This window comes from Macaca fascicularis, chromosome 6 (assembly GCF_037993035.2).
Source record: "Macaca fascicularis isolate 582-1 chromosome 6, T2T-MFA8v1.1".
NCBI classification, from domain to species: Eukaryota; Metazoa; Chordata; class Mammalia; order Primates; family Cercopithecidae; genus Macaca; species Macaca fascicularis.
Window position 1 is genome coordinate 83644849 of NC_088380.1, and position 27241 is coordinate 83672089.

General features: G+C 39.3%; 2 protein-coding genes across 18 annotated transcripts in view; both read left to right on the top strand.

Annotated features, from left to right (window-relative positions):
• Positions 1–13698, top strand: part of TENT2 (terminal nucleotidyltransferase 2) — a 73718-nt gene extending 60020 nt beyond the window's left edge. For all 15 annotated transcript variants that reach the window (XR_012413767.1, XR_012413765.1, XR_012413766.1 and 12 more), the window contains 3 exons: positions 7032–7123; positions 9422–9501; positions 12240–13698. Coding sequence is in view for 12 of the 15 variants with exons in the window: in XM_005557254.4 (XP_005557311.2) it covers positions 7032–7123; positions 9422–9501; positions 12240–12314 (247 nt within the window). In the remaining 3 variants the exon portion in view is untranslated. The remainder of the gene's footprint in view (positions 1–7031; positions 7124–9421; positions 9502–12239) is intronic.
• Positions 13699–16894: 3196 nt separating this feature from the next.
• The window catches only part of CMYA5 (cardiomyopathy associated 5), a 104341-nt gene continuing 93994 nt past the window's right edge, over positions 16895–27241 (top strand). For all 3 annotated transcript variants that reach the window (XR_012413761.1, XM_065546405.2, XM_015451634.4), the window contains exon 1: positions 16895–17115. Coding sequence is in view for 1 of the 3 variants with exons in the window: in XM_015451634.4 (XP_015307120.3) it covers positions 16967–17115 (149 nt within the window). In the remaining 2 variants the exon portion in view is untranslated. The remainder of the gene's footprint in view (positions 17116–27241) is intronic.

Sequence of the window (27241 nt, forward strand, 5' to 3'; positions counted from 1 at the left end):
GATTGCTGGATCACATGGTAGTTCTACTTTTAGTTTTGGAGAAGCCTCCAAACTGTTCTTCATAGTGGTTGTACTAATTTACATTCCCACCAACAGGGTATGAGGGTTTCCTTGCTAGCATTCATTGTTGCCTGTCTTTTGGATAAAAGCCATTTTAAGTGGGCTGAGATGACACCTCATTGTACTTTTGATTTGCCTAAGTCTGATGATCAGTGATGTTGAGCACCTTTTCATATACCTGTTTGTTCTTTGTGTGCCTTCTTTTGAGAAATGTCTGTTGAGATCTTCTGTCCGTGTTGTAATTGAATTATTAGATTTTTTCCTATAGAGTTGTTTAAACTCCTTATATATTCTGGCTATTAATCCCTTGTGAGATGAATAGTTTGCAAATATTTTCTCTCATTCTGTGGGTTTGTCTCCTCACTTTGTTGATTGTTTGCTGTGCAGAAGCTTTTTAAATTGATGTGATCCTATTTGTCCATTTGCTTTGGTTGCCTGTGCTTGTGGAGTATTACTTAAGAAACCTTTGCCCATACCAATGTCCTGGAGAGTTTCCCCAGTGTTTTCTTGTGGTGGTTTCATAATTTGAGGTCGTAGATTGAAGTCTTCAATCCATTTTGGTTTGATTTTTGTCTATGTCGAGAGATAGGGTTCTAGTTTCATTCTTCTGCATATGGATATCAAGTTTTCCCAGCACTCTTTATTGAAGAGACTCTGCTTTCCCTAGCGTATGTTCTTGGCACCTTTGTTGAAAATGAGTTCACTGTAGGTGTATGGATTTATTTTGGTGTTCTTTATTCTGTTCCATTGGTCTATGTGTCTGTTTTTATGCCAATCCCATGCTGGCTTGGTTGCAGCTTTACTGAATTTGTTTATCATTTTAAGATTGAGATAACTTCAAGATATTCAAGTGGAGATATTGAGTAGACAGTTGGATATATAAGCCTAGAATCAGGAGACAGGCCACAGAGCTAAATATTTGGGAGTTGTCACCAGGTAGATGGTATTTAAAGCTATGAAACTCTTTGAAAAAAATCAAGGGAGTGAATATATAGATGGAAAAGAGAAAACAGCCAAGCATTGGGTACTCCAATGTTAAGAAGTTTACAGGAAATGCAGGGGATAAAGGAATATGTATTGTTAAATGACACAATAAACAGACAGACAAATACAGAATGTAGGCATTCTGGGAAATACCTGGCCTAATCTCCTCAAAAGTCAGTATTATTAAAAAGAAACAAACAAAGGCCGGGTGTGGTGGCTCATGCCTGTAATACCAGCATTTTGGGAGGTTGAGGTGGGTGGATCATGAGGTCAGGAGTTGGAGATCAGCCTGACCAACATGGTGAAACCCCATCTCTACTAAAAATTAAAAAATTAGCCAGGCATGGTGGCAGGCACCTGTAATCCCAATTACGCAGGAGGCTGAGGCAGGAGAATCGCTAGAACTCAGGAGGTGGAGGTTGCAGTGAGCCGAGATAGCACCACTGCACTCCAGCCTGGGGGACAGAGCGAGACTTCATCTCAAAAAACAAACAAACAAGCAAAATGTGAGGGGTTCTTTATTAGATTTAAAGAGATAGAACAGTCATATACAAGGCATGAACCTTGATTATAATCCGATTGGGGTGGGGGAACTATAAAAGGTATTTGAGTCACTGTTAATTTTCTAATTGCTTTTGGTGTTGTAAAGGAGAATGGCTTTATTCTTAGGAGATACATGCTGAAGGATACAGAAATGAACTTTCATGAGGTGTACAGGTTACTGAGTGGTCCAGTTCAAAATACACACACACACACACACACACACACACCTGCAAATGTGGTAGAATGTTAACACTTGTTGAATTGTTTTTAAATTTTATACTTTTTTTTGTATTTGAAATTTTTCATAATACATAGATGATGTAAAAATGAGATTGGGGATGAGAAGGAACTAATATATGAGTCTAGAAAGAAAGAATCATTGAGATAGGAGGAAATCCAATGGAATGTGGTATCTTGGAATCCAAAGGAGAAAAAAATGTTTTGAGGAGGAAGGAGTGATTATCTGTGTCTTTATTTTTTGATAGATTAAGATGAGAACTAAATGTTGACCATTGCATTTAGCTATATGGAGTCCTCTGGACCCTTGACAGGAACAGTTTCTGTGGAATAATGGGGATAAAGAGCATAGCATTATTGGTGGGCTCAAGAGAAGACAGAGGGAGAAGAATTCAATATGGATAATGTAACTCATTCTCTACAGCAGAAAAAAACAGTGTAGAAATTAGAGTGTTAAGTGGAGTCCAGTTTTTGTTTTTATTGTTAGAGAGGAGAAATAACCCATCTTGATGAAAAATTGATGATACCAGAGAAAGGCATAGTAAATTTTTGGAAATAAACTTGTTTGAGTTAAGAATGGTTGGAATCTAGAGCACAAATAGAATAGGAGCACAGATAATTCATTAATAATGATCAAAAGTAGAATATATGGACACAGGTAAATGTAGCTGAATCAATGTGATTGGAGCTAGTAGGAATTACTTTTGGATTGTTTTAAGTTTTTAGAGAAATGAGTCATGGACATGGGCTGGTAATGATTGTGAAGGTGGAAATTTGAGAAGTAAGATGAAAGTATGAATTGTCATACACTAGTGTAAAAGGGTGGATTAACTATGGAAAGACAGTATGGTTGGGGGTAGTAACATTAAGAGCCCTCTTTAGCTAAGTGATCATGAATTTAAAGTGTGATCAGTCTGTGTGGTTGCATCTCTCCACCCATGTTCAGCTGTGTGGGAAAGAATTGGAGTAGATTTAATCAGGGTTGTGTTTCAGCCAACTAAGTTCAGTGCAGCAAGAGTGGGTAAGAATTGAGAGTATGTGAAAGGGAGTGATCTTCATAACTGACCATGCATGGGATGTATTACATTCAGTCTTGAAAATGTGGGCACAGAGATGCCTATAGGACATCCAGGTGACAGTTTCCAATAGCTGGTTGTAAATGTTAGTCTGGACCTTAATAGAAAGGTCAGAGCTGGAGAAAGGATTTGGGAAAGAAACATCAGATTATTGGAGCCTAAGGTGTGTACTCTACCATTAGAAGATTCAAAGAGGCTGAGCCCTGGTGAATACTAACATTTAAAAGTTCAGGTAGAAGATGAGAAGCCAGTCAAAACAGAACTCTAGGATTAGAGTAAAATATTTTCTCTACCTAAGACATTTGAAATTCCTAACAAAGTTTTCTTTCTGTTTGCTTCCTAGCCCATAACAATAAAACAAAATTATATGTATTTGTTCACTTAATGTTACTAGTCTATACACACACACACACACACACACACACAGAGCCATATGGTATCAGACTCATAATTTTGACTTTATTAGACTTGAATTTTTCTTTATGTCGCTTAAGACAGCATTTCCAATTTAAACAGTTGCCTCAAAATACTTTCTGTGGTCACAAAAAGAATGGGGCTGGGTGCAGTGGCTCATGCCTAGTCTCAGCACCTTGGGAGGCTGAGGCGGGCAGATCGCTTGAGGTCAAGCGTTTGAGACCAGCCTGGCCAACATAGTGAAAACCCGTATCTACTGAAATAAAAAAATTAGCTAGGCGTGGTGGTGGGTGCCTGTAGTCCCAGCTACTCGGGAGGCTGAGGCAGGAGAATTGCTTGAACCTGGGAGGCACGGAGGTTGCAGTGAGCTGGGATTGTGCCACTGAACTCCAGTCTGGGTGACAGAGCAAGACTCTGACTAATAAATAAATAAAAAGAATGGCTAAAGAGAGTTTATTGATGAATGCCAGTCTGTTAACATTACTGGAGAGAATAAGCAAGGACCTAACTTGCTTCTAATATAATGAGTTGTCTCAGTTTTATATTTAAAAGATTATCATTTATTATCAGTGTATTTTAGATTAAATTAAGCCCCGTATCTGTTCTTCTTTCTGAAACATCTCTCTTTATAGATTCTGTATCTTATTTTGCACTTTAATTATTGAGTGACAATAACAGATTTTTACATGCCAAGCAAATTATGGTCGAGAATAGATTAGTATGATAGAAGGCTTAGGTTATGGGCTGTGTTTTAAAGAATGAAATATTTAGGGAAGATATTTCTAAATTACCATTTAAATTCAACTCTTGGGAAGACCGTTTGAGTCCAGGAGATTGAGGCTGCAGTGAGCCATGATTGTGCCACCGTACCCCAGCCTGGGCTTGTCAACAAAGCCCTGTCTCAAAAAATATATAAATAAATAAATCCACCTTTAGAGTACAAAGAGTATAAAATTATGTCATGTTTTAATGATTTGAAATGTTTTTAACAATCTGGAAATATTTAAAAGTTCTTTGAAAGCACAGTAGATTGAATCAGTCCAAATAGTAGTGATTCAAAATATTTTTTCTTTTTGAAGCACTTCAAATTGGGTTTATTGTACATTGAAACTTAAATAATATCTGGTAAGGGATGATCAATAAAATGAATATATCTATTAATATATATCTCATACTGTTTCTGTGACCCAGTTTAGAACCAAGTAGTGGCATGTAGCGTAAAATCAGGATTTGTTGCCGGGCGCGGTGGCTCACGCCTGTAATCCCAGCACTTTGGGAGGCTGAGGCGGGTGGATCACGAGGTCAGGAGATTGAGACCATCCTGGCTAACATGGTGAAACCCTGTCTCTACTAAAAATACAAAAATTAGCTGGGCATGGTGGCGGGCGTCTGTGGTCCCAGCTACTCGGGAGGCTGAGGCAGGAGAATGGCGTGAACCTGGGAGGCAGAGGTTGCAGTGAGCCGAGATCACACCACTGCACTCCATCCTGGGTGACAGAGCGAGACTCCGTCTCAAAAAAAAAAAATCAGGATTTGTTTTAATAGAAATATAGTGGTAAAGATAGAATTTTTGATTTAAGGAAATAAAAGTTGTAATTTAACAGCAGGCTATAGTATTTCAATATTCTAAAACTCTTCTGAAAGATAAAAATAAATCTATGCCTTGTAAAAATAACGTTTACAATTTTAATTCTGCAGATTTAATTGTCCTATAAGCTGTTATTAGAAAACAAATAGTCTCAAGGGAAAATTCATTTTATTAATAAATTTGACATAACTAGTATAAAGTGAAGTGATGCAAACTGTAGTATGTAACCTTGTTTGCTTCAGGTTTGTGGTTGTATAACTCCCCTCTTTACATTGTTGTTGTAAAGAAACAATGTAAGAAAATTGTTGGAAACGTTTGTATGGATTTTTTTGTTTTCTGTTTTTTTAAGATGGGGTCTCACTTTGTCAGCCGGGCTGGAGTGCATTGGCATGATCACAACTTACTGCAGCCTCAACCTCCCATTGCTCTGGTGATCCTTCCACCTCAGTCTCCTGAGTAGCTGGGACTATAGGCGCTTGCCACCACGCCTGCTAATTTTTGGATTTTTAGTAAAGACATTTGAAACAATAGAGCAGAGTAGTCTTTCTTTTTGGAGTCTGTACTAATGGAACTACAATATATGAGGGATCTGAAACATTTTCCTGTAACCAATACTAAGTATTTCCATTTGATAATCTACTTAATTTTTAAAAAGCACAAATCCTGATGTATATATTTTAAAAGAACTTAAAGCTTTCTTCATAAAATATTTACAAACTACTCTTGATCAGAACAAAAATAAATTTATACTTTCAGTGTGCTTTACAAGGATCAAAATTCACAAGATGCAAGATTTTTCATGCTTATTTAATATAGAAATTAGTCAAATTTCTATAAATAAATGCCATACAGGATCCATGATTATATTCCTACAAATTATCTTTCTGATAAATAGAGGAGAAGTGTAGGGTGTTGGAAGGTCCCAAGCAATAGTCTTAAGTGGTAGAGAAAGCTAAATACTGCTTAAAAAATGGTATTAGCTGTTCCTCAAATTTATTTTTCTCTCATGTACAAGCTGGGTAGTCATATACTTTAAAATGTTCCTTGAAAAAAAGAAAATACTTGTAATAACTGTTAGAAAAACCTTTTTTTAAAAATGTAAAGTTAGTATATACTAAAGACTGGACAGTTTACCTTCAGGCCCACTGATGAAATTATTTTACTTGAATAAAATTTTACTCTTAACAACTTTATCTTATATACAGCAATAAAGTATATTTTCATAGAGTATTAATTTTGCTTTCCTAAAACAGCATCTACTTCTATTGGAAAATTTCAAAATTTTCTCCCAAATCATACACATAAAGATGTACCTGAACAAAAATTATTTAATAATACCAGAAGATAACACTAGAGGATTACTTCCCTCTTAACAAATAACAGATTGTTACTGCGTTGTTAACTATGACCATAGTTGTTATTTTTTTGTTTGTTTACTTGTACTTTCTTTTTTTTTTTTTTTTTTGAGATGGAGTCTCACCCTCTCTCCAGACTGGAGTGCAGTGGCATGATCTCCGTTCACTGCAACATCCGTCTCCCGGGTTCAAGCGATTACCCTGCCTCAGCCTCCCGAGTAGCTGGGACTACAGGTGCACACTACCATGCCCAGCTAATTTTTGTATTTTCAGTAGAGATGGGGTTTCACCATCTTGGCCAGGCTGGTCTTGAACTCCTGACCTCGTGATCCACCTGCCTCAGCCTCCCAAAGTGCTGAGATTACAGGTGTGAGCCACCGCACCCAGCCTGTACTTTCTTATTTTTTCCAGTTACTTCATTTTTTCATATGTATTGAAATATGTGTTGAAAACCTGGTATGTACTGTTCTCCTAGGTGAAGAGTGAAAAAAGTAGATAAATATCCAGTATCTTGGAGCTTTCCTCCTACTTGAGGGAGACACAATGAAGAATAACGTAATAAATAGTAAATGTAAGAAACAAATTATTAGAAGATGATAAGTGTTGTGGAAAATAAAATAGAGGTGGGAAATAGGGCTTGTGGTGCTGAGGGTTGGGGCACAGGTTTCAGTGTTCCACAGGAAGATTGGGGTAGGCCTTACTATTGATACAATAAAAATAATATAAGAGAAATTATGAAAATAGTTAACATGTTTACTGTTTTTCTTCTTATAGCTGGAATAGTCAAATGATTTCAGTTCGTGAAGCCAAAGCCATTCCGAGGCCTGATGGTATTGAATGGAGAAATAAATACATCTGTGTAGAAGGTAGTTTTCTGTTTACCATCCATGTATCATCATGGTACTAAGAGAATTACTTGAGTAATTTCAGCTGTGTTTCAGTTAAAAGTAATACATTTATGTCTGAAGTGATTTGTAAGTCTTTTAGTGTTTAAAAATTTTAATTTAAAAAAATCATTTAAAATTTTGTAGGTGTGAGAAATAATAAACATAAACTTTAGGCATTCACCCTTTCTAGTTGATAAAATTTAAGCTGTCTTTATCCCTCTTGTGGTTGATGGACAATTTCATGACTTACAGATGGAAGAAAATAGAATCTTTATATATGATTCTTATATTGACATACAATGAGTTATTTTATATTCTTTTGCACTTAAAATATTACTTAGTACAAGTTGGACTTTTATAAATAGAAATTGATTTTGCTTTAAAAATTAAATGATCTGAAGAAGTTTTCTTCTCTAAAATTAATTTACATGTAGTTGAATATATCCTTGAGACATTTTGAGTGAGTAGAAAACTGACTTCAGGGGATAAAATTATTCTCATAGATGCTAAATTGAAGACCTTTGTAAATCTGGAGGTTAAAAAGTATAAGTAGTTGAGAATCAGCATTTGTAGAAAACATCAGATTTTGGATATTTTAATCTTGAATTATATGCAGTATTTTAAGAGTTTTTGAATATGAAATTAAATCTCCTGCTTTGGTGTGCTAATAAACTGCACTGGGTGGACATTATTTTAGTTACTTGTGTTCAGTTGAATACTAAACACTGTTCTAAAGTGCTGTGATGATGCAATCCAGTATAATTTGGCTTATGACCTTATTCTGTTAAGGAAAAGAACCCCACAATACTGTGATAGTAGACTCTTTTTAACATAGCCTTTCTAAGCAATAAAAAATAAGCAAAAAGAGTACTTAAAATTATGGACCTGTGTAGATTATATGATAAATCTAAAGTTTTGACCTTTCCATCAGATTCCCTATTCTTCCATACTTTCTCTAGGTCTTTCCCCTCAGTTACCTTTCCTCTTACCAACAACTTCATTCTTTCTCCAGTCCTTCCCTTTCAGCTTTAATACATACATAGGTCTTCTCATTGTTGAAAAATACTCTTTATTTGGTCCTACTGGTTCTTCTAGGCATTTTTCCTCCTTTTTCAGTGCTAAAATTCTTAATTTCTAGTAATTTTTACCTACTGCTGGCATTATTTTAGACATTTCATCTCATTCCTGATGCCTTTAGTTATCCTTGTCTTCTCATTATGATCTTCAGTTTCCTTGTACTCTTCTGGTTTCTTCCTATCTCTCTATATTCTTCTCCCCTGTGGGTGAAGGGTGAGTGGGATGGTGGTGTGAACATGGAAGGTATATATATTGGAGACACACATACATAAAAACTGTTCCTTTGCTTTTTTCCTGTCTTCTGTTTGCTTTTCTCTTTTTCTCTTTTCTTTTTCTGCCAAATTTCTCATGCAAGTTACTTCACTGTATCTTTTTTCTTTCTTTTTTTTTTTTTTTGGAGATGGAGTCTCTCTCTTTTGCCAGGCTGGAGTGCAGTGGCGCAACCTCGGCTCACTGCAGCCTCCACCTCCCGGGTTCAAGTGATTCCCCTGCCGCAGCCTCCCGAGTAGCTGGAACTACAGGCACGCGCCACCATGCCCAGCTAATTTTTGTATTTTTAGTAGAGATGGGCTTTCACCATGTCGGCCAGGATGGTGTCGATCTCTTGACCTTGTGATCCACTCGCTTTGGCCTCCTGAAGTGCTAGGATTACAGCTGTGAGCCACCGTGTCTGGCCAGACTTCACTGTATCTTTTTCTAAACCATCCACTCGGGCCATAACTCCCTGCATTTTCTTCCATTTTCTCCAGTATTGAACCTCTACCTTCAAAGGACACATCAGCTTTTAAGTTAAAATTAAATTTAGTTACCTTTCTGTGATATTTAACATTAACCGCCTCTCTTAGATATAATGCTTTCTTCTTTTTGATGACTTTTATTATTTTCCTAAGGCTAGGTCTTTGACACTGTAATTTTTCAGAAACCTTACACACATTTATGATTTAGACTTAACACATCTAAGCTGATGACTTTCATTTTTAATCACCTTCTCCCTTGAATTCTATCTACCTTGTTAGGCAGTTCATAGTATATTAAGCTTTTCTGTATACATAAATCTAATAAAGATATTAGGCTGACCCATCTGAAATTGCAATTTTTGTAGGTCAAAAACTGTTACATATTGACAGCGTCAAACCTAAAAAAGAAACTGTAGCTCTCATTTTAATAATGTTTTCTGTACATGTGCATTTAACGTTGCAGAACCTTTTGATGGAACAAATACAGCCAGAGCAGTGCACGAAAAGCAGAAATTTGACATGATAAAGGATCAATTTTTAAAGGTAAACAATGCATTAGATCAACCCTAGAAGCATTAGTAGACCCGTATGCTTTAAACAGGAGAAAATATATATGTAATAGGACAGAATGGTTTCTCTTTTGTGAATCCATTAATATAGCATGATAGGGAACTTATTATTTGAATTTAGTTAAACTTTTCCTTCACAGAGATCTGGCTCTGTTTTTATTCACATTGCTTTCACTTTCATAGAAATAAGCATTTTCTCTTTTCTTTTTGAGATGGAGTTTCACGCTTGTTGCCCAGGCTGGAGTGCAGTGGCACAATCTCAGCTCACTGCATCCTGCACCTCCCAGGTTCAAGGGATTCTCCTGCTCAGCCTCCCAAGTAGCTCAGATTACAGGCGTGTGCCACCACACCTGGCTTATTTATTTTATTTTTTTGTAGAGACAGGGTTTCACCATGTTGGTCAGACTGGTCTCAAACTCCTGACCTTAGGTGTTTCACCTGCTTCTTCCTCCCAAAGTGCTGATATTACAGGCATGAGCCACTGTGCATGCCCTGCCGAAGTAAGCATTTTCATAGTGAGCTTATTAAATTTCCAAAATGAGTAAAACCTAACGGACTCTTTTCCTTCCTTAGTATATTGGGGAATTTATTGTGGCCTTAGAAGGAAACTGATGTCCATGCTTTTTCTAATGTATACCCCACTGTCACAGGAATTAGAGTGCCGTTTTATTTTTGTTTATATTTTGGAAAGTTAAAATTTATGTATGTGTCTGTGTCTATAGTATGAATTTATTCATCAGTGATGTTGCTAGATGTGGTCTTAATCTTCAAGGACTTCCACAACACATTGTAGTATTGAGACATGGAGGGGAGGGAAAGCTTCGTAGAAGAAAAAGATGAGAAAACTGCAAAGATCATTTTAGAGGCATACTTTTTCATTATCTAGACGTACAAGTGGACTTTGTTTTAATGATAATGTAAAATACAAGTATTGAGGCATGAATATCACTGGAGCGCAAGAGTTCGGGGCTGCAGTGGGCTATTATCAAGTTGCTGCACTTCAAGCCTAGACAACAGAGTGAGAGACTCCACCTCTTAAAAAAAAAAAAATGAATAAAAATAATGGCCAGGTGCAGTGGTTCACACCTGTAATCCAAACACTTTGTGAGGCCAAGGCAGGAGGATTGCTTGAGGCCAGGAGTTTAAGACCAGCCTGGGCAACGCATAGCAAGACATAGTTCACACACACGACATAGTTAACACACACACGCACCCCACTCCACCCCACCCCTGGGTGTAGTGTTATGCACCTGTGTCTTAGCTACTGGGGATGCTGAGTAGGGAGAAAGGTCTTGAGCCCAGGAGGTTGAAGGTGCAGTAAGCTGTGATTGTGCCACTGCACTCCAGCCTGAGCATGAGTAATAGAGTGAGACCCTGTTTCAAATAAATAAATAGATAAAATATAAGTATTCTATTACAAGCTATCCTTCAAATGAGACTTTCTTAATTTGGCAACCAGAATAGAAAATTTGTCCTATAGAAATTCTTTAATTTTAAAACAAATATTCAAGAGAGAATATTTTGGTCTGTCAGATTAAATTGAGAACTCAAAAATAGCAGTGCTACATTGGTGTTCTTATTGATGAGTGAGCTTTCATTTAGGATTGTTTAGTTGTAAAACCAGTACTTTTAGACAATTGAATAATTGACATGAGACTAGAATACAAAGATCTGCAGTCACCAAGTAGTGAGACAGATTTTTAGCTTGTTAACAAGTTTCTTTTCTTCTTATCCATTCAAATCACTGTTATTTTCCAGAGGCATACATAAAGTACCTTATTGTAAATTTACTTTCTCCTTCGTAAATACTATATATATATTTTTTGAGACAGGGTCTTGCTCTGTTACCCAGACTCATGCAGCCTCAATCTCCTGGGCTCAATGATCCTCCCACCTCAGACTCGTGAGTGCTGGGACTATAGGCGTGTGCCACCATACCCAGCCAATTTTTGTATTGTTTGTATAGACAGGGTTTCACCATGTTGCCCAGGTTGGCCTTGAGCTCCTGGGCTCAAGTGATCTGCCCACCTCAGCCTCCCAGAATTCTGGCATTACAGGCATGAGACACTGTACCCAGTCCCATAAATATTATTTTTAATGGAAAAAGCTAGTGAAGATGTAAGACAGTCAATCAAATAATTGAAATAATCCTCCCTTCTCAAATCCAAAGTTTTTGTTTGCTATTTTTAGATCGAATTAATCTGTGAATAAATATTGTCAGTTGTCTCTTTCAGTACCACCTTTGTGCCCATTTCTTTATTAATGAATTGGAACCATAAAAATACAGAGTTTTTAAATAACATTTTATTTTCTGATGACAGAAATAATACTTATACTGTGTTAAAAACTTGGAAAATAAAAACTCAAAGAACCAGCCTGGGCAATACAATGAGACCTCTCGTCTCTACAAAAAAATTTAAAAATTAGCTGAGCGTGGTGGCACACGCCTGTAATCCCAGCTACTCAGGAGGCCGAGGTGGGGGAATCTCTTGAGCCTGGAAGATGGAAGTTGTAGTGAGCCGAGACTGCACCACTGCACTCCAGCTTGGGTGGCAGAGCAAGACCTTATCTCAAAAAAAGAAAAAACTCAAGGAAAAAACTATTCAAAATTTTACCACCTAGAGAGAACAACTGTTAACATTCTTTTAAACTTTCAGTCTTTTGTTCTGCATAAATTTCAGGTTTTAAGAATGATTTTTCTTTCTCTCCCAGTCATGGCACAGATTGAAAAACAAGAGAGATTTGAACAGTATACTACCTGTAAGAGCTGCTGTCCTGAAAAGATAACTGGCCTCTATTTCTTAATAAATTCTTCCAAGAAATAAAGAACAATAGTTTCATCGTAATACATTATGTTTACCTCCATCATAATTGCTTTTTTCATAGTTCTTGTTTTCATTTTTTATTTTTAAAAAGACATATAAAGATTGCATATTTTATTATGACATTTCCTAATAAAACCCTTTGATTTAAAAATAAAAATGTATTTTTGAAAATGTTTACATTGATGATTAGTAATATTATGGCATGCGTTTTCAGGTGATCAGATAAAATATATTTTGCGAAATTACCTGAACAAATAAAAAGTTTTTGATACAACTTCAATTAATTGTAACACATGCTAATCCTGAAGAGATGTGTGGAATTTTGGAAGGGGTCTAATTCATACATGCTTAAAGTCTAACCTACATTAGATAGTTTGTTGTCAAAGTCTGTTCTAGTAAAGTGAAGATTCAAGTCAGTTGTTCAGTTACTTGAAGCAAAACGAAATCATTTCAGTCAAATCACTGCAGAGTCATGAAATACTGAACAGTTGCCTTAAGTCTTTGCTTTGCTTGACTCACTGGGATAGACTGAGGCTTTGGGTGTGTCTGTATTAGCATTTCATTAGTACTTCACATGCTTTTGATGTACTCTTGAGATTGCTTTAAATTTTGTATTGAAACAACAATACATTTTGCACTGTAGTAATAGGAGCACTAACTCTTAAAACAGTTAGTGAATTGTTTTAAAGAATCAGTTCAGTGTAGACATTTTGCAAAGATTGTTTCCTGTGCTTTATGATAGCTTAGTACAATGTGCACTTCTGCTTTACTTGCCGTTTTCCTGCTCTATTTTCTCTGTGACATGAAGCAACAGAAACTGAGAGATCAAAGTTAAGATTATATCCTGTTTGTAGTATCAGATATTTTTCTGTGTACAATTATAGGATTGTAATCTAAACTGGAATTTTTAGACAGTAAGCCACTACAAAATGTTTTAGATATGACACAATAAAATTATTATAAATAAAAGCTTAATATTTGTAAAAAATCTCTTTTTTAGTATTTCTTTTTTTACATGAAAGAAGTAGTGGTGGCTGCTAAACAAAAAAAGCTACAGTGTTTATTAAGGTTGTTTTTGATTTATGTAAATATTTGTAAATTGGTCAGTGCCTGTAAATTTAAATATAAAAAGTAATCTTGAAAACAGTTTTAACTTTTTCAAAAGGACTATGTCCAACATTTTTTAGACCTGCTGTAGTACAGTTTGTACCTCTAACGTATTTTTTTTTTCGCAGACCAAATGCCAAAACTTTTGCTTTTCTTTGACTTGTAAAAGGTGCACATTTTCATTTTCTTCTTTAAGTTCAAATTTTTGTACGTCAAATGCAATAAAATTTATATATGGACATTGTCGAGGTGGTTTTTTTTTTCTGTGAAAGTCTTTGCTTTTGAGATGAGACTGAGGCTGTAGTTATCATCTAGAACTGAACTAAATCTACTTATTAGCCAGCTAACCACATCAATATCTTATGTCTCTGGCATTATGAGGAATGAAAGTTTACACATAGTGTTTTAGATTCCTGATGTGTAACACTTTTTATGCATTTGAGCTTTTCATATTTTGGCGGGGGGGAGTTTTTCCTAAAATTTACATTGTGCATCTCTTAATGAGAACGTACTGAGTAGAGTTAATATTCTAGTGATGACTGGGTAATCATTATAAGCATTAGTCTTAGTACTATTCATTAATACTGTGCAACTTTCAGGGATGGGTAAGTATGTACCCTCTGCCTCTACAGTATTATGACATTTCCTAATAAAACCCCAGAATTTACCATGTTGTGGACTCCCTCACTGTCACTGTTTTCTCAGTTTTCAATGGCCCCACCCTTACTGCTGCTGCTTTTCACTTGTTTTACTATGAAAAACAGATCAAGAAGTCACTAAACCTAGACTCAATTCTAAATCAGTAGACTGAGGCCTAAAATTATGCACATGTGACTGGCCAAATATGTCAGATAAGTGAACTGTTAATATATGAGAGAATTTTCTAGACTTTTAAGTTACTAATCTCATTTGTTTGATGAGTACTAAATTATTTTCTGTTTGTGTTGATCTGTCCATTCCTGTACGTAGTTGTCCCTCAGTATATTGAGGGATTGGTTCCAGGCCACCCCCATCCTCTTCAGATACCAAAATCCACAGATGCTCAAGTCCCTTATAAAAAATGATATAATTTGCATATATCCTACACACATTGTCCTGTATACTTTAAATCATCTCTAAATTACCTGATATCTAATACAATGTAAATGCTATGTAAATAGTTGTTATACTGTATTGTTTAGGGAATAATAATGACAAGAAAAAAAAGTCTATGCCTGTTTAGTACAGATGCAACCATTCTTCCTCCCTCTCCTACCCCCCACCCCAAATATTTTTCATCCTTGGTTGAATTCACAAATCCTTTATGGATACGGAGGGCTGACTGTATTTGCATATGTTGTTAAAGTGGTGTTTAAAATGTGCAATCTGTACTACAATTCTAAATTTTGGATTGATTTGAACTAGGATCTTTGCAAATCTCATAGACATTAATGTTTGTAAGAAATTTTTAATTAAATGATGGAAGGAACATAGAATGGCTACCTGTGGTTTTGATTAGTGTGTAACAGATTCCCACAGCTGCGATTGAATTCCTTTTGTCCTGGATGAGCATGGTCATTTGGGATTACTGATAGTAAAGTCTAGTTGGTGTTAAGAGAATAAATATTGCTGATGCTAAATCTGGTTTAGTGAACTGTGGGTCTTGACTCTGCTGTTTTCCCTCCTTATGTCCCACTAGCTGATGTATCTGTACTGTAATTCAAAGATTTACAGTTCATTAGCTACAGACATATGCATAGCAACTAGTGTAACTGGTGAATAATCCCCAGCTTACAGTCACATTTAACAACTCTGTGACTTGCTATAATTAAAAATAAATGTTAACTTCTAGCCATCAAATCATTCTCATAAAATGGGTATCTTTATTGTAAAGATACCTCAATTTGTACAGTCAGCAGGTCTGGTTCTGTTCTCTTCAGGGAGCATCCATTATGTGTACCTGCTGTGTGCTAGCTACTTTGCTAGTGTGTAGGCTTGTAAGGGATGGGAATGGTGGGACAAAGGTGAGTAGTAAACTTACAAAGTCTGCTGGGGAAGGAGATACAAACATAATCTGTATAGGATTATGTGGGAACCTGGAAGAGAGGTACAGAGTTTAACTTTGGGATTTCAGAGAAAGGTGGTATCTTGAATGATTGGTATCCTGGTAAAAATGGGATGAACCTTTGAGGCAGAAGGAATTGTGTAAATAAAGACACAGTGGAGTGACTTGACAATGTTGGGAACTCCTGACTTCTAAAGAGAGCTGACCAGGTGGGCGCGGGGGGCTCACACTTGTTAATTCCAGCACTTTGGGAGGCTGAGGTTGGCGGATCACCTGAGGTCAGGAGTTCGAGACTAGGCTAGCCAACATGGTAAAACCCCGTCTCTACTAAAAATACAAAAATTAGCTAGGCATGGTGGTGGGTTCCTGTTATCCCACCTACTGGGAGGCTGAGGCAGGAGAATCGCTTGAACCCAGGAGGTGGAAGTTGCACCGAGCCAAGATCGCGCCATCGCACTCCAGCCTGGGAGACAAGAGCAAGATTGCGTCTCAAAAAATAAAAAAATAAAAATAAAAAACAGTGGACAGGTAAAACATGGCCAGTTAGGCAACCGTTACCTTTGTGAGGATGTTGGGGTTCAGGCTTTGAGCAGTGGGAAGCCATTGAGGGGTTTTAACCACAACTTGATCCGGGGAAAGGTTTGGGGCCTTTGGGCCAGTTTCAGACAAAACTTAGCTTTTTGCTAACGTGGGGGAAATTGCTCCTCCTCAAGGTTTAAGATGAGTGCAGATGAAGTTTCCTGGCTCAATAACGGGGACCACTGAGCAAGAAAATATACAGTATATTGACTTGCGATATAAAGGGAGCCGGGACGGAACAATGGTTCAAAACTGGGCTTTTGAGCAGGGCCGCTTTGTTTCTCATTGGGTCACTTTACTAGCAATGAGAGCCTGAGCTGCTGGAGCTCTTCGGAGCCTCAGTTTCCTCATCTGGGAAACCAGCACTACAATAAAACCTTCTACAGTTACCACCGCAAAATCGAGGTAATGAAAGCGAGACTCTCAACAGAGTGCCTGGTAGTTAAGTGCCCCGTTCAGGATGTAGTTATTGTTTGGGATAAAGGGTCCAAAAAGTAGTTCAAAACCGAAAAGACTCACTCTGGAGGAAATAGAGACGGGGCTAGGTTGTCTTTCCTCCTTTGAACCCCCTGGTGCAGCCGGAGCCCGCGCCCCTTAAAATGATCTCCAGTTGTCCGAAAGGCCCTCCAGGGATCTGGCGAAACGGGGGCGGGGGAGGGCTCGGGGAAGAAGAGAAGCTGAGCCCGGGCCCCAGAAGCTTGGTGGCGAAACTTTGACGCCTTCTATTTAAAGTCGCGGGGCTCGCCCGCCCCCGGCGCCTGGAACCCGAGCCGCCCCCGCAGGGGCAGGGCTGGGAGGGCAGGGGCCAGAGCAGTCGGAGGGAGAACACCAGGCGCGGCGCGGGCGGCTCCGGCTCCGACTCCGGCCCCGGCCCGGGAGAGGCGATGGCGAGCCGCGATAGCAACCACGCTGGCGAGAGCTTTCTCGGCTCCGACGGGGACGAGGAGGCGACCCGGGAGCTGGAGACAGAGGAGGAGTCGGAGGGCGAGGAGGACGAGACGGCGGCGGAGTCGGAGGAGGAGCCGGACGCCAGGTAGCGCGAGCCTCTCTCCTCGGCCCAGGGCCTGCAGGGCAGCTAGCAGCTCCCTTGCTTGTTTGCTTTAAGTTTTTAAGCTCTGGGGTTCGTTTCCGTCGAGCTAGGCACTTACTCTCTGGGTGCACTGCCGTTTAAAAGAACTTGAAGGTGAAGGTGCTCGCTGTCAGCTGGAGTGACAGGCCCGCCTGCAGCAGAGTTCATTACCCCCGCCCCCAGCTCCTTGTGACTCGCTGCTCTTGTTTATTCCTGAGGATTTACTTAGGTCCTGCCTAACTGCCGAAATGTGCTGGAACGCGTACATCTGGCCCAAGGCACAGGAACAATCGCTAAATCCTGAGCTAGAGAAGGGGGTGGGGTGGAGGCGGTGAAGGCGCACTGGTACCTTCAGATGAATGGCGGTCTCCCCGGCGGCCTAGCACTGGACTAGGCTGCAATGAGGTGACCTTATTTTGATACAAAGGCCCATACATTCTTTGGGGGAAAAGAAGCATGAGTTTCAGTAATCCCTGTTCTTCAAGTCCTGCTTCTTTTTTCCTGGTCCCATGTATCAGTTTCCGTGAATGTGATGAAGTAAAATACTATGTAAAAAAGATGCGCCTCCCACCCTTCGATCTCCCACCCTCCGTCCCTTTCTTTAAGAAGGCCCTAAAATGAGAATAATAGAGATCATCTAATCTCTATTTGATTTGCTTCTACCTTCACTGGTTCTCCTTGAGTATGTGTTTTGGGTTTTTTCCCTGACTGTGCGTCAGTCAGTAATGTCTCTTCTTCAGTCTGTTGTTAACAGTGGAAAGTTTTGAAGGTGGCAGGTGGGTGTGTACCATCTCAGAACGCCCAGCTTACCTAATCAAAGCCAGCAAAGCCGATGTTGAAGAAGTAGCCCATAGAGTGGCATTGGGGAGGATGGACGGTCAGGCAAGAAGTCCTGAATGCATGTCACATGTTTACCAAGCAACTACCAAGTGGGAAGCAAGCACAGTCCCTGGCCTCAAGGACTTTGTGGAAAAAGTTCCCCTAACTTTTTCCCCTATGGGGAAACGTTTCCCTAACATGGGGAGTGTGAGGCTATATAGAGGTGGAGGGAAGGACGGTGGGTACTGTGCAAGGGCAGAAGAGGGAGTGTTGGGCTGGAGCTGCCTTGAAGTAGTGGGCAGGGACTACAAACAGGAAGAGCAGAGGAGAAGGCACCTGTAGGGAGTGGATCAGGGAGCAGGGGACCTGTGATCCCTTGGCAGTGTTGAGAAGGGGAAGTCTGTCAACCCCAGCTTTTATAACCTTTCCCTTACTGTTGTCTGGGATCCTCATATCCTTGCCCAACCACATTTACAACCAAGAGAATCTGAAAACTCATTTACACTAAAATGTGAGCAGCTGACAATTCACCACTTTGGGGTTGTATTGCCATTTGACAAAGGTCAAGGCCTTCAGAAAAGGATGTGATTTGTCTGCAGTAAACTTCAGCCTGCTCTGACTACAGACAGTAAGGTGGACACCAGGTAAAGAGGTCAGAATAAATAGAGTGGAGGGAAACATGAGGGAATATGGAAAATGGAGGCCTGGAAAAAGCATCCAATTTATTTTTTATTAGATGACAAGGGTAACAGGAAGTCAGCAAAACTTCTGGATTTAGGAAAAGCACATGTTGACAAAAAAGCGTCAAACTGTAAAATATTTGAAGAGATTGATTCTGAAGTCAACTATGAGTGACCAGTGGCCTGTGACACAGCCTGCAGGATATCCTGAGAACATGTGGCCAGGTGGTTGAGGGACAGCTTAATTTTACACATTTTAGGGAGACATGGGACCTCAATCAAATACATGTAAGATGTACATTGGTTTGGTCCAGAAAGGTGGGAAAACTGAAGGGAGTGGGGGCTTCTAGATTATAGGTAGGTTTAAGTTTTTTCTGATTGGCAATTGGTTGAAAGAGTTAAGTTATTCTCTTAAGACTTGGAATCAGTGGAAAGGAAAGTCTGGGTTATGATAAGGGGATGTTGGGACCAAAGTTTTGTCATGCAGATGAAGCCTCCAGGTAGCCTGCTTGAGAGAGAATAGATTGTAAATGTTTCTTATCAGACTGAAAGAGTTGTTCTATCAGTAAGTCCAAAAGGGAGGGGGATGTAGTGAGGCATGTTCCATCTCCCCACCCATCATGGCCTGAGTGAGTTTTTCAGGTTAGCTTTGGAATGCCCTTGCTGAAAGGAGGGGTCCGTTCAGATGGTCAGGGGGCTTAGAATTTTATTTTTGGTTTACAAATCTTTATTTTTAAAAATTCAAAAGGCACAAAGTAATCTGTAAACTTTCCTTTACCCTTTCAGGTATGATATATAATTATCTACAGTAATCTTTCTGAATTGAGGAAAAATTCCCTTTAATTATAAAATGCTTTTGTCGTGCAGGAAAGCTCATCATTTACATACACCAACGTGTATATTGGATCAGAGAACTATCCTGATATATCATCCAGTGATATGAATGTGACATATAGCATCAAGAGACCTGATTGTGAATCCTGTTAGTTGTTCCATAATGGGCAAATTCTGTCCTCTTTGAGCCCGATTTTCTCATCTGTAAAATAATAAGAATTCCTAATTCATCAGGTTGTCTTAAGGATTGCATAAATTATGTGAATGTGTGGAGGAGTGCTTGGTTCTTAGTAGCTTCCCATTAAGCTTTAGTTTCTTTTATTCCATCAGATGAGTCATTATTAGCAGGAAGGCTCTACCTTCTGCCCACTGTTCATCCATGAAGGGAGAGATGGTCTCAGCTTTCAGTATAAATAATGATCCTATTTCACTTTGTATTTATTCATTCACTAAACATTCATGGAGTGCCTACTATTAGTATTTGCCATAGACAATGCAAGGTGCTGGGGATACAAAAATAACTAAGAATCCATTACCATCCTGTAATCCATTACCATCAATGTAAACTAGAATGTTTACATTCTAGTTGGGGAAACAGAAAAACATAATTATGTCGTTAGCTGTTAGAAGAGATTTAAGGAAGAAAAGGTGTGTATGAGGCACCTCAAAGTCTTGGGATCCATACTACTTGGAAGGGTTGGAGAAGGCTTCATCATTGCAGCGGTGTTTTGAATCATAATAAAATGCCTCACAGTGCTTGTAGTTTGTGGATATCAAAAAAGATTTTTATGTTTCTAAAACTTCACCAGAGAACTTTTGTGAAAGGCAGATTATAAAACCCACAGGATTTTAGAGCTAGCAGAGGCTTTAGAAGTATCTGTTCCCAACCGATCTGACTTTAGGTTCAGAAACTGAGTGTCAGGAGTCATTTGTTCAAAGTCACACCTTTTTTTTTTTTTTTTTTGAGGCAGGGTCTCACTCTCGTTGTCCAGACTGGAGTGCAGTGGCATGATCATGGCTCACTGCAGCCTTGACTACCCAGGCTCAGGTGATCCTCCCACCTCAGCCTCCTGAGTAGCTGGGACTACAGCTGTGCATCACCAGGCCTGGCTAATTTTTTGTGTTTTTATAAGAGACAGGGTTTTGCCATGTTGCCCAGGCTGGTCTTGAACTCCTTGGCCCAAGCAATCCATCTGCCTCAGCCTCCCAAAGTGCTGAGATTATAGGCATGAGCCACCGTGCCCGGTCTGTCACAGAATTTTTTGGAGTAGAATTAGGGGTAGACCCCAGGTGTCTGGACTCCAGTTTAATGTTCATTAATTTATTCATTTGGCAGATATTTATTGAACTCCTACAATGTGCCAAAAACTTCCTAGGCACAAGGAATACAGCTGTGAACAAAATGAATAAGGTCTCTGCCCTGTTAAAACTCACTCCAGTTTGGGGAGACAAAAAATAAAACATATAGTATGTCAAGTGGTAATACATTATGAGGACAAAACAGCAGGATAAACGGGTGGGATGTATTTGAATGAGGTGGTAAAGAAAGCCTCTCTGATGAGGTGACATTTGAGCAGATACTGAAGGAATGAGTTTCTAGGCAAAGGGAAGACCAGGTGCAAAGGCACTGAGGCAGGGATATGTGTCTTATTTGAGGAGCACAAGGAGGTCGGGATGCTGGAACAGAGTAAGGTAAGGGGGCAAGAGGTCAGAGTCGAGGCTGAGAGATAGTTGGGTTGCAGATCATGTACGGCTTTGTAGCCCATGGTAAGGACTTTAAATTTTATTCTGAATAAAATTGGAAGCTATGTTCTGTCTACTATACCAGTCTGGATAAAAACAAACACACACACACACACAAAACAAGGAAAGCACAGTGATTGCAATATTCCTTTAAATAATAAGCACCTATACATTTGTATTTTCATTTTACTAATATTTATTAAACACCATGTGCCAAACACTATGTTAAATGTTTTAAACTCATGGTTTCCTGTATAGAGAGGAGACAGAAGTAAATACAACTGTTATTTTTGTATTTATCTTGCTGTAGACCAGTGAAAGCCAACTCTTTCAGCCTTTCCCACAGATCACTTAGAAACTTTTCAGCATTTTTATTTTGGGTCATTCTCTGTTGATCAATTTTCGTTTCTCTATTTAAGCACAGAGGATTTTTGCTACAGCAATACCCAAAACTTAAAAATCACCTTCAATTGCAGCTTTGCCAGTGCTTCTATAAAACAGGTCTGTCTAAGCTGACAGAATTAAAATTATTAGTGACATTCACATTTAACGAGTCCTTGTAGGAAATCAACCTTTTGGAAGGTGCAGGGAATTTGTAAATGGTTTTCGTTATCAGTACAGAGCACTCTGTTTCCATGTATCTATTTATATAGTGTCTCCCACAGATGTGCTTACCTAGGTGTTTTGACAAGTGTGTTATTTGAGCCAGCCTTCTTCTGAGGTCAGTGGAAAGAGCTCAGAATGGGAGGGGTGACTGCTCAGGATGCCAGAGGCTGAGGGAGGATAGAAGATAACATAGTCACTTGTAGCCAGAAACTGAAGAGCTATTTAAGTGTTGGCTGCATGGATATTACATGTCCTTGGTAGGACTTTGACTCAACGAAGAGTCAAACACAGCAAGAGTTGGAATTATCATTATTTTTTCTTTAAAAAGGCAAACTTACTAAAAAATGTAGGACATACTGATAAAATTTTACACAAAAAAAGTCTGTATTCCCTGGATATTCTGAAAACAGGCTTAATGAAAACCTAATCTTCTTTAGTCATTAAGCCAAATTCCCCTTCCTACCAACATGACTTCAGAGAATCAAGTACAAGAGACAGGTTGTGGCTGTACATGAACATAACCTTTGATTTAGTCCAGCATTAGCCTATAGAAATATAAGGTGAGCCACATATTTAATTTTAAATTTTCTAATAGCCACATTTTAAAAAGTAGAAAGAAACAAGTGACATGAATTTTAGTAATCATTTAACCCAATATCCAAAGTATTACCATTTCAACATGTAATCAGTGAAAAACTTTTTAGAGATATCTTACACTATTTTGTACTAAGTCTCTGAAATTTGATGTTTTTTAAATACTTATAGCACGTCTCAATTCATCCTACCTAATCACATTTCGAATGCTTCATAGCCACATGTGGCTAGTGGCTATCATACTGGACAATGCAGGTCTGATAATACCTAGCAATCTGCTAGCTTCATTGGAATCGGGAGAACTGCTGCGTTGGTAGTAAGTTCTATATGCCAGGCCCTGTGCTGGATACCAGGGACACAAAGAGGATTGGATGACATGGTTGTTTTCCCTCAAGCAGCTCAGTCTGGTGAGTGGAAGCGGTTAATTTCAATGTAATATCATAAGCACTACACTAAGGATATTAACAGAGGAATATCCAAAGACATTCTTCCTAAAATGAGATTTAGAAAGATTTCTGTAGAGTGACACTGCAGTTGGGCAGAAAGATATTCCAGGCACAATATGTGGTTAGGTATTCCTTTAGTTCCTGGTTCCAGCTCTTGTGCTGCTCATGACTGCTCTGTCTAAACTTTCTTGTTATTATCCAGAATCATCTCAGGATTTTTTAGGGTTGAGAATATTTGTTGATTGGATAAGTGAATGGTGTGAATGAATAAATGAATAAATGAGTGTGTGAGTCAAGGGCAAGTCTTCCCGACTTCTACAAGAAGCAAGTTGAGTTGGAATATTGAACTTGTAAGATCAGGTAAGACTTTTGTTGGTTATTGGCAGTTCATTTACCAGGGATTGATAATGCCCAGTGACTCTGGAAAGACAGTAGCTTGGAGGGAACAGTGACAAGTACTGAAGGATTGTTCAATTAAAGTGTCTGCAGTCATCAGTGCCCCCTTCTGTCACTTGTCAGAAAGTCACCCCCAGACCGATCCTTCAGCCAGATCATAGATGGAAAAATAAGAATAGACTTTGCTTTTTGCTCAGAGAAAATTTTTCTGTTAAGACAACCAAAGTGGATTCAGTTCCAAAATTCTTCAGCCTAATCTGATAAAGTCCAAGATATGTGGGAAGATTAATTGATGCTACTGTTCAGTCCACCAAACTAAATGCTCAGAGCCCTCTCAGGGAGCTGTTAATGTGTTTTCTTCATGTAAGTATGCCTCCTTTTAAGAAAAATTCACTTGCAAGATTGAAATTTACATTCACTGTTGTATACCATAAATATATACAATTTTGATTTAAAAAAACGTAGAGAAATTTACATTCATTACAAATTTCCTCCTAATGGCTGATTTCACAAGGGCACTTAAATTGTTGATTTATAAATAAAATTAATTTCTTCCATTTAAAGAAATGTTTTTATTGGCCAGGCGCGGTGGCTCATGCCTATAATCCCAGCAGTTTGGGAGGCCGAGATGGGCGGATCACCTGAGGTCAGGAGTTCGAGACCAGCCTGGCCAACATGGTGAAACCCCATCTCTACTAAAAATACAAAAATTAGCCGGGCGTGGTGGTGCATGCCTGTAATCCCAGCTACTTAGGAGGCTGAGGCAGGAGAATCACTTGAACCCGGGAGGTGGAGGTTGCAGTGAGCTGACGCCACGCCTTTGCACTCCAGCCTGGGCAAAGAGAGCAAAACTCCGTCTCAAAAACAAAACAAAACAAAACAAAAAACAATGTATTTACTGTAAGAAAAGAGACTTATTCATTCAAAAGATATTTACTGTGGGCCTATTGTGTGCCAGGCAATATAAACATGGAGTGAACAAAACAGGTAAAGTTATTAATCATCAAAGTTTAGCCTCTGGGAAGGACAGGTATTAAATAAATAATCTCTTAAGTAATTAGCTAAAGCAAATGCATTGGTACAATGAATTGGACCTTGGGAGCTGAGGTAGGCGCCTGCTAGGACCCTTAAGTCCCAGTCTCTGAAGCCTCCTTGCTCATTCCCTGGGAGTTTTCAGTGAGCCTCTGGTCCCTCTTGTTAGTCCTTCTCCATCTGCCTACAACGAAAGGTTTCACTGTCCTGTAATGAGAGTCTGGCAAGACAGCCTGGCTGCTGATGACTCTTATCCTAGAAGGGACTTCAGACGTCATCTCCCTTACCCTCATGCTTCTGATGAGTGAACAGAGGCCCAGATAAGAGGAGGGAAACCACTTAGTCAAGGAACATCTAATCTCTTCCAAGCACTATCACTTGTTATTTTGAGTGATTTTTACAATAGCTGTGTGATATAGGCATTGTTTTCATTCCCATACTGAGTAATTTACCTAATTTCAGACAGCTGGTAAGTAGCACAGCTAGGATTCTAACCCCAGTCTACTGGCAGGGCCCGTGCTGGAGCCATCATCAGTTCAGTGCTCACCTCAAGATTACATAATATGTATATTACACACACCTGTTTTTATTAGCCAATTTATTTCTTTTATATTTGAGTACAACTTTGCTGTTTTTAAATAATCATTTCAATTCAAACTTTTTTAAAGGCAAAAGCATCAAAGACTCAAAAAATCTGCATAGTAGCTAATCTTGACCAGCATCTTAGCAATATTAAGTTTCCTGATGTGTAATAATGAGAGTAGATCTTATGTTTAAAAATAGATATTAGGCAATCCAGTGTGATTGCATTTTCATAAGGCCAAAGATAGTAGCACCAAAATAACTTCCTTATATGCTGTATGGGATCATGTAACAAACTTGCAACAGTTATTTACCATAATATGTATAAAATTCAGATTCTCTGTTTAAAAGACAATTCATATTAGTTTTGGGGTCATGAACTTTGAAGTTTTTCTATTTATTTATTTTTTCCCAAGAGGGCATGAGAAGAGATTGAGACAACTGACTTCAGCTCTTCTTAGAATTTTGGGAGCTCCAAGAAGAGCTTCAATAAATCCCCTAGTCATCCATCACTATTTTGGGCATAAATCAGGTTACACTGCATTAAAAAAAAAAAACACAAAAAAACAAACACCTGATAGAACTGAGAAGACCAAGATTATCATCCTGGCTGTGCCACTTACTATGTGACATGGGGCAGGATACTTTGCCTCTCTGTGTCTTTACCACAACTTGTCCACTTTCTCCCTGACTGGCCCCTGTCTACCTCTCTCAGCTCATCTCATGCCACTGCATTTTCACTACACTCCAGCCAGCCGGCTAATGAGCCTGTTCCTCCATCCAGGTCTTTGCTCTTGCTGTCTGCTCTCTCTGGAATGCTTCTTTAAATCCACTATTCAGGTTTTGGTGCAAATGACACTTTCTTAAAGAGGCTTTCCTCAACTGCCCTGCCGCATGGGCTTAGTTCACTCCCTTCATGTCTTTCACGGTCACATTATTCATTATTTCACATTGCTCTTCATAGCACCTATCGTTATCTGAAATTTATTTGTTATTGCCACCACCAGAATAGAAACTCCATGAGGGGAGGGGCCTTGCTTCTCTGTTGCATTGTCAACAGCTAGAACACAGTGCCTGCTACACAGTAGGTGCCTAATAAATGGTGGTTGTGGCCAGACACGGTGGCTCAAGCCTGTAATCCCAGCACTTTGGGAGGCCGAGGCAGGTAGAGCACTTGAAATCAGGAGTTCGAGACCGGCCTGGAGAACATGGTGAAACCCCATGTTTACTAAACATACAAAAATTAGCTGGGTGTGGTGGCGGGCACCTGTAATCCCAGCTACTCGGGAGGCTGGGGCAGGAGAATCGCTTGAACCCAGGAGGAAGAGGTTGCAGTGAGCTGAGATGGCGCCACTGCACTCCAGCCTGGGTGACAGAGTGAAACTCCGTCTCAAACAACAACAACAGAAGAAAGAGAGAGAGAGAGAGAGGGAGGGAGGGAAGGAAGGGGGGGGGAGAGAGAGAGAGAGAGAGAGAGAGAGAGAGAGAGAGAAAGAGAAAGAGATGTTGAATGCATGAGTAGTTGGGGTTCACCATAACATTTTATCCCTAGGATCTCAGTTCCTTCTGTCTGATGCACACCACTCATATTACCACCCTCCTAACAAATTGTCTTGTTGTTTATTATACTCATGCCAGGATAATAAAAGGCATGGAGAATGAAAACCGAGCAGTGGTCATTGATCTGGCAAAATGCAAGTCCATAGAGAGAGATGAATAACTAATGGAAATGCAGACAGCTTTGAAAGGGTTAATAGTTTAAGCCTATCAGCATCTGCTTTAGATTGAATTCATTTTTAATAAGTCCTTTCAAATACAGGATCTAGGTTACTCTCCTGGGAGAAGAGGATACTAGAAAGTGGAAAGAGGGAAGTGGGTGCCTAGAAGAGGAGAGGGCACCCAGAGCGCACTGGGTGCTACAGTTGTGCCTCAGTCTGTCCTGCTCACAGGAGTGAACCGAGGGTATCACCCAGGAAACCACAGAAAACTGGCTACAAACTCTTGGCCTCAGTCACTGATAACTGCAGGAGGGGGTGACATTCTTATTTCCCTGACTCCTCAGAGAATCCGATACAGAAGGGGAAGAGAAGCATGGACAGAGTTAACCGTATTGACATATAAACTAGAACTGCCTGAAAACCAAACATGGAGTTAAAGCATCGACAGAGTTAGGACCCCAAGTGCATTTACATACTTGACTCCTTGGAAGAAAATTCTAGTGGAGTCCCTGGACACCATCCTAGGTGGGCAGGGAGATGCAGGGTAATACAGCCTTTGTGGCTGGAGGGCCAAGCCCGAGAGAGGAATGCTGGCATCTGAATATCAGACCTTATTATCTGAATAACTGACTGGAATCAG